Source organism: Acanthisitta chloris, unplaced genomic scaffold (assembly GCF_000695815.1).
Source record: "Acanthisitta chloris isolate BGI_N310 unplaced genomic scaffold, ASM69581v1 scaffold46301, whole genome shotgun sequence".
Taxonomy (NCBI): Eukaryota; Metazoa; Chordata; class Aves; order Passeriformes; family Acanthisittidae; genus Acanthisitta; species Acanthisitta chloris.
Window position 1 is genome coordinate 1 of NW_008657359.1, and position 8,331 is coordinate 8,331.

The 8,331-nt window shown below is 39.7% G+C and overlaps 1 protein-coding gene across 1 annotated transcript; it reads left to right on the forward strand.

Annotated features, from left to right (window-relative positions):
• Positions 1–5: 5 nt before the first annotated feature.
• CAV2 (caveolin 2) lies at positions 6–7,051 on the forward strand (the record flags this gene model as incomplete). Its single annotated transcript, XM_009084662.1, has 2 exons — positions 6–166; positions 6,901–7,051. Coding segments are annotated over 2 exons (312 nt in total), but the record flags the coding sequence as incomplete, so codon positions are not given.
• Positions 7,052–8,331: the final 1,280 nt, after the last annotated feature.

An 8,331-nucleotide genomic window follows, 5' to 3' on the forward strand; every position in this document is an offset into this window, starting at 1 on the left:
CCGAGCCCGAGCTCACCCACTCCTTCGACAACGTCTGGGTCTGCAGCCACGCTCTCTTCGAGCTCAGCAAGTACGTCATCTACAAGGTCCTGACGCTGGTGCTTGCCATACCCCTGGCCCTGGTTGTGGGGATCGTCTTCGCCACGCTCAGCTGTCTGCACATCTGGTAAGCGCCTGCCGTGCCCGGCGGGGCGGGGGCTCTGCCGCCCCCAGAGCTCTCACCGTGCTGTCCTTACTGCCCAACCGTCGGGCGCGGTCTTTACAACCGGGAGTCAAAGCAGCTTATGTTAACCGCTTTACTTTTAAAGGGAGAGAAATGAACGCAATGTTTTCTCCGTGATTCGGTTCCCTGCCCTGCTTCTAGCAGCAGTCTGTCATGACTGTGTAAGCTCCTGGGGCAGAGAGCCAGTATTACCATTTGGATGGCACCTACAGCAATGTGTTCCAGCTTCAGCTGGATTCTGGAGGAATAATAATGATTTTATTTTTTTTAAAAACTGAAGGACAGAATTTGTTCAAGTATGTATTTTAAACGAAATACCTAGACCGAAGTATTACTAACACCTGACATCTTCTCAGTACAGTTACCTCTCTCATTTTTTTCCTCACAGACTGAAGAAAGCTTTTGAGGGCCCAGCTCACTCTTTGTTACTGCCACAAAATGTTCTGTCACTGCCTTACATCTGGTACATGGCTATCTCTAGATGCAGTGCCCCAAAGCACTTCCACCTAAGCAAAAAACCCTGCTAAGCTTCTGGCCATGGCCCAAGTTCACAGGCAATTACAGTGGCCCTCCAAGTCACAGCAAACCTGCTATAGTTTAAACATAATATACCTGTCAGAGTATCAGAGAAGAGTTCCTTGAGATCAGAAAGGGAGATGATTGTGGAGAAGGAAGAAAGGCAGGGAAAAGAATGAGGTAGAAGAAATTACTGAGGATCCAGCAGGCTCCAGAGGAAGGGATGAATTCAGATTATTAACATCATTCCCACAAACCAGGATTTTCCAATACATGAGGTTTGGTCAGAGTCTCATTTGACTTGGGTAACACTGGAATCATGAAGAAGTTGTTAAGAAAAACAAAACAGAATAAAGAAACTGGAAACAAAATCAAAGTGCTAGGTAAACATTGGTTATCTGAACCTGTGGTGCAGATTTTAGTTTTTGAAGGTGGAATAAAGGTTTAGGTTGATGACATTGTGATGAGCCACTTTGAAAATGGATTGAAACTTGAATTTTGGAGCATAGTGTTGCATAATATCTAAAGGAGTTGCAATATAGTTTAGAGCTGCCCACCTGCTACATATCTGGTTCCCAAATTATTATGAACAGAGCAGAGTGTGACCAGACTTTTATGTCTGTCAGCTGTCATTTTGCCGTAATGTACAGTGTAACTGCAAAAGGATATGGTGAGTATATAGGTTTCCAGTAGTGGAACATCTATGGAAAATTCATCCAGGACAAATTTATTAACTGTAGTACTTTTTTTGTGCTTCAGAATGATGTTGTATCTGGATTTCACAGACTGGATACATAGACATGAGTTTCACTGTTTCAGGACTCAGAGGTCAGTTTCTATTTATGCAAGTAGTCCCTAGTGAGTCTCAGGAACTGTGGGTTCTCATTACATCTGAAATAAGACTGTCTGAATATGGTACTTCATTGGGAAAGTTTCCCTTGATTTTCTCTGAAAACACTTGCTTCCCAAACAACTTATTTTCTTTGCCTATGTTCATTGTCACTGCAGAATTGATCTTTCCTTTTGAGCTTCCTTGCTCCTGGGATGGGGATGAAAGAATCATGTAACTCAGTAGTGTTACCTGCACCCTCTTGTGCTGCCATCCAAAGCCAATACTGTCTCATCTTCCCACGAACACAAGCTGGATTTCTTCCAATACAAAGGTGGAACACACTGAAACTAAGTTAGCTTCTCTGCACTTCTTCGTGTTCCAGATTTCATGGGAGTAAAGGGTTAAACATTTCTGCATTTGAGAGGGTAGTACAGGAGTAGTGCAGATGGCTCCCATGTAGCCCCATTGGGTCTGAAAAAATTAGTAGCTCCTTGTTTTGTTGGTGAGATGAAGGGAATTCCATTATAACCCTGTCTTAATATGATTAAATGTCATGGGAAAACCCTGGGCACACCCTCCCAGAGGGCTGCCATTCTGAGTCTCTGCGGCGTTTTCATCAGCCAAACCAGTGAGATGGTGGTGTTGATATGTCGTAAGGGAGCCTTTCCTGAGGTTAAATTCAAAAGTGTTTCAACAGCTTTTGGAAGTGCTCGGGCACGAAGCTCTGCTTACTATCCCACATGTTGTTGCAGTTTTGTCAGCATGCTAAAAGTCTGACTCAGCATTTCTCATGCCACAAGGACACCTTGTGAGTTTCCCCCCTCATACCTGATAGTAAACATTGTCTTTCAACAGCAAAATGACTGCTAAAGAAGGAAGCAAATATGTGAGACTTCATGGAAAGCAAAAAGAAATCTGAGTAAGAAATATATAATAATACGTAATAATATACTTTACTCTTCGTTTACAACTATAAAGATGGAGCGTATTCTGTTCTTGCTCCCAAACTGGCTGCTTGAGCCAGAATCTGGTTTGACACTACCTGGTAAAGATACTGATGGGCTGAAACTGGGCCACCCAGCAAGTTGGTGGCCTACATACAAGCCAGTTCAAGGAAGTCTACTTCACATTTCTTTTCCTTTATTGATGAGGCAGCATATGCAAAATTGTTACATTTATTGTAGATCAGGGACTGAATCTCATATATGCTTTTTTGTAGTCTTGTCTGAATAGTGTTCTGCTGTGTTGCGTATTTACGCTAATAATCAGTGGTTCATTTGTGGATCCATAACTTGATTCCTGGATCTGAGATGGGCTGTAAAGCACAAGGACTCAGACAGCTTTATACTTTTTGTCATCAGCTGGAGCAGTAGGTATTCAGGGCATCTCTTGGCTTGTAGCCAGGACTTACATGGAGAGAAGTAGATATGGACATCCATAATTTCTTACCTTTTTGTTTTCTTCAGAACTTCATTTGCATGACTTACCACTATCATACTCAACCTTAAAACCATCTCCCTTCTGACTGCCTGAAATCGAAAGCTATGCCATGAACACCCACCTTATGATCTGGTGGTGTTGCCTTGATATCTCTTCTTTGAAGTCCAGTATATATCCCTTGGTTTCTGAAGAGGAAGAAAGTGGATGTTGTCTTGCTTCCTTTGTAGTTTTATCTTTTCCAGTCAACCCAGGTCCTGGGATATATAGTGTTTGATTTCAATGCACTTCATATACTGTGAATTGCTCCTGAAAGGCTTTGGTTGTTATCTGTTGCCTCACATGCCAAGGCTTAACGGGATATAACAAAAAGCTGCACAACTGCTAGGTAATAGTTAGTTGTCTTTTCACAGTGCTTGCTTGTGTTATAGAGCAATGCAAGACTTTTAATTCAAAGTCATGATGTAGTATGTCTGCATACTTGGAATTAGGTAATTAAGCACAGAAACATAGAGCATTTGAAAAACCGCATGGAGACATATCTGAGATTCCATTTTGAAAAACTTTACAGGAGAGGATGTGATTTTTCACTTTCAATCAAGAATCTGAATTAATGGTACGTGACTATCCCAACCTTATTTCCCAAGTCTGTGAAAAGTTTATCCTTCTTATCAGTGGAAATTAAATTGTGCTCTGCCATTTCCAAGAGGTGTTTGCTCTTGACAATGCTCCCTCAGGGATTAGCAGGAAAAAAACTTAATGGGAACAAAAGTGAGAAAGGTTGAGCAGACTAATTTTGTAGATGTCATGCCTCAAGCAGAATGAAGAGAAAATAGGATAGGATGGAAAAAGTGGGGTAATTTGCTCTTCTCAGTTCAACAGTTCCCAAAAGACAGGATTCATTCCACTTAGTTAAGGGATGGGTATTTTATAATATATATACATAGCAAGATTCAGTGAGAGGTCACGTAGGTAGCTGACATGCCTTGGCTGTGCTTCAGCATAGATGACAAATTCAACAGAGCTTTAATTTTCTTCCCAATGCTGGACTATGTGGTAACACTAGTAGTACCAATATTGCATCAATGTTGATATCCTTGGGATATGCTGACTTTAGTCTCACTGTAAGACTACTCAAGCAAGCAGTTACTGTCTCTGTGAATAGAAGTGCAGTCTAGGGTAAACTCACAGCATTGTGAGTAAAGGATGTATATGTTATATATGTCAGGTCATAAAAACAAATACATGGCTTCTAATGGCATCTGGTTATTTATTTTTGAAGTGTGCCTGGTCACTCCATGGAAGGCACATTGCACCCTCTGATGATTTGGAAATGCTGCACTGTAGGATAATATACCTTATGGAAAACAGCATGTGGATTTGTATATGTGTAAATACATATATACACATGCTCATATATTTTACGAATGAGAAAATACCTTCTACTGCTCTCTTGGGTGCAAAGGATTTTCTTCTCTGAGGAAAGATGTTTGAGTAGTTGTTGGGTAGACTAACTTTTATTTTAAAACTGAAAAGTACTTATATTACTTATCTTTGGTTGCTATCATGTTTCATGTATCCTTTTATGAAGTTAGCTGACATTGGTTTTTGCATGCATCGCAAAATGAAATTGCATAGCAAGTGCTAAAAATTATAAAGCATTACTAAAATATTTTAATGTTAATTTTATTTAAGATTATCAAAGTAGATTGAGATTTGGTACTGTGTGAATGACCTCTACAGCAGTTGCAAGTAGTATGATCACTGCTTTTCCAGCCTTCCCCATTTTTCTCTGAAACTTCGGCATAGTGTGGTATCTGTTTAGTTTGTGTTTTGTGTGATCCTGTCAACAGAGGGTCCAATAGAAATGTTGTCTTTTCCACTTCTCTCCAGTTCAGTTAGATTTTTTAAAAATTCAGGCCAAATTAATTTTAGACGGCAGCAAAGGAGCAGTGACATAGCCTTTATAAACTAACTGAAGTGGAAAAGAGGTGAAGTCAACACAAGCTGAGTAGCCATTTCTGGTGTTTTCCCTGTGTTGCTTGGAGAAATACCTTTTTTTTCCTTTGCATTACTGATGTTTATCAGCTGTATTCTAACAGGTGAAGGCCTAATTTTAATCTCTATAAATCATCTATTCTATATGCAGTAATATTATAGGTGGGTTTAAAGCACAGAATTTACAGGTTTCAGTTTAAAACTAGAGAAACATCATTCCAGTAATGCTCACAGTTCTATAAGGGGTGTATATTACTAGCTGTTTCAGCAGAGACAAAAGAGAAGGTTTTAGAAAAACTATTATTGTTTAAATCCATCTGGCCTAGCTTAGAGTGCAGCATGGACATACTAGTATATGGCTTGCATTGTATGACAAAAGCTGAGAATCCAGTTAGATAAACAATGAAAGTAATTAATTTTGACTTTGTACAATTCTAACCTTCAACTTTTTTCAAATGTGCTAGGGTTTTTTCTACTCTGTTTCTCTGAGCGGCATGCATTGTAAATACAGAGTACTTTATTTTTTCAGACCTACGATGATATAGTAAATTAAATATTTTCTGTCATTCCAACCAAAGTCACTGAGAGTTCTGCAGCGGAATTATGTGGATGCAAGATCGGTAACTTAAATTTAGAATGCAACAACAACAGCAAACTAGAACAGAGTTTATTATCTTTATCAAGAGAATGTATAGCTTCTTTTACCTAATTTAGGAAATATTTTCTATATGACACAGAGGGGTTTTTTTAAAACCTTGCTCTAGTACCACTTCAGTATTACAAAAGTTATTTATACATTTAGTTTGTCTGCACCCAAGTAAGAACATCCTGCTTCATGAAATGACCGGGGGTTAGGTCAATAAATCATTAAGAAAGGATAATAATTTAAAATAGTGTTGTCAGTTACCATGTATCCACTGGCCCTCCTGAGCTGCCCATATGTGCACTTCTGGCTCACCTCCCTTGTTAGCGTGCTTGCCTTAAGCCACCACTAATTACATTGCTTTGGAATTGGTACATATGGAGGGCAATCCCCAGATGCTTACCAGTGCTCAGGAGTTGAAAGCACCATACTTTCAAGATCTTTTCCCCTGACAAAGAGTTTTGACCTCATTCTACATACATTTCTCACCCACAAATGAAAACCTTTACAAGGATCAGCCCATTTTTCTGAGATGCGGCATGTCTCTGTACTGTAGGAATCTGATGTAACTGGATATTGCTTTCCTGTTCCTGTTTTATTGTAGCAGCTTGTAACAGGGATGCTAGATTGGTAGGAATGAGACACCAATGGTAATGTGCATTTGTGTGCGTGGGATAGAGACAGGTACAAAAACACCAGAAGTGACAGCACAGCAAGAGCATGTTGTAAAGAGCACCATTTCCAGTCAGTCAAGCTGGGAAACATGGTGTTTCTGTCAACCCCCAAAGCCCCACATTCAGATACAACCACAGCGTAGATGAGTCCTTAGGAGACAACTATGCTCTTCAGCCACAGAAAACTGCAGCAGGGCTACAGCATATTGTGTACACCAGCCCTGCCAGCAGGGAGAAAACAACAGAAGTTCATAATTTTAAAAGGCTTGTCAAAAAACTGCCGATTAGGAAGCAGAGACATGATGACAAGTAAGCTGGCGTCTCCTGTCCTCTGTGCTATACACAAATGAGTCTGGCCAGAGGACCACATGCATCATGATGCTTCTGCATGTGCAGGTGTGAGGCTGTGAGGAAACAAAACTGATGGAGAATGAGTGCAAGAGAATAAAATCAACTCGTTTAAATATTTAGAGTTATAAAATCACTTCCATAAGATGTCACACTTGTGTTTGGTTATCCTGATTTCCCTGTCCTGTAGCAGCACCAGTCTTCAAATCTTTAATTTTCTCTTTTACAGGATTGTGGTGCCTTTTGTGAAAACCTGTCTCATGGTCTTGCCTTCAGTGCAAACTGTGTGGAAGAGCCTGACAGATGTTTTCGTCGTACCATTCTTTCAGAGCATAGGCCGATGCTTTGCCATGGTTAATATACGCCTGGACCAAGAGTAAACATCAGGGATGTGACACTGCTGTAGTCATAGCTGGTGTTATACTTCTTTGCTAACCTAACATACAAGCACTTACCATTCATTCCAAACTGTTAAATTGCAATGGCTGGTTTAAGTGGGAACATGCTATTTTTTCTAAAACTCATTTATTATCAGGGAGATCTATTTACAAATAAGTAGGCAGTTTCCATAGCTCACTGTTTGAACAACAGAGTGATCGCGGAGTATATTGGCAACACTTTATTTTAATGGTACGTTGATTGCTACATTACAGGAGAATTCTCTTGGACGTTTAATAGCCACCACAGTGATAACGATTGGCACTATTACTATAAATATTTCAATGAGTAGGTGATACCTCAGACAAAACTGATCTCAGGGTTTCACATTGACATTACTGCAGTTCCACCAGGGATCATTTTTGGCCTCACTGTGCAGAATGATAAACCCAGTCCTCTGTTATCAGCAGTTAAAGTGAACGTGACTCATTGCATAAACATACAGAGAAAGGAACTGTTGTGCAATCCTCCAATATTGGGGGTGGGGTGGGAAAGCTCCCTAGAAGTTTGTCTCTTAAAATAAGGTGTTTGCTAATGGTTTGGAACATCAGCTAATCTGTATATTTTATTTAATGAGAGGTAACTTTGCTGTATATTTTGTACCTTTGTAAAATGACACTTGATCGTTTTTCTTTGAAGCGTTATTTCTCTAATATGTGAATTTTAACCAACTTATTAGGCAGCAAGAGTGAGACGCTACAAAAACTGACTCTAGATGACTAAAGCTTCCATTTCTGAACTAAGTAGATTTTGAGTGTTGCTGTGCAATTCTAGTATATTAATTATATATGATGGCGTGTAAGAGCAAAGATTTTAAGTGTTTTCATACAAGACTATGCAAAAGAGTTGGAAATACCTGTTTATGAGAAATGGTTTATATTAAAAATGGGGTGTAGTAAATGCAGCCCTGCCTATTTCTGTATATTACCAGTGTGATCACTGTGATATTTAAAGCAACAGACACTATGCTAGCACTTTAACTAGGTAGCAAGCTCTTATAGAAGGCAAGTGAGTGTAATTGGTATCCTTGTCTAATTCTCCTAACCTATTGACTTGACTGTGTTGCTTATTTGCTACTTCAAAGCCTAGCCCCTAAAAAAGCCCTTCTTTCTTCTGCACCCAGTATGACTTTTTAAACCAGAACAACAGAACATACAGAGGTACATTAAAATTAAATTAGCCTTCTGATGGGCTTCTGCTGCTGTTTTCTTTAAATACAGAT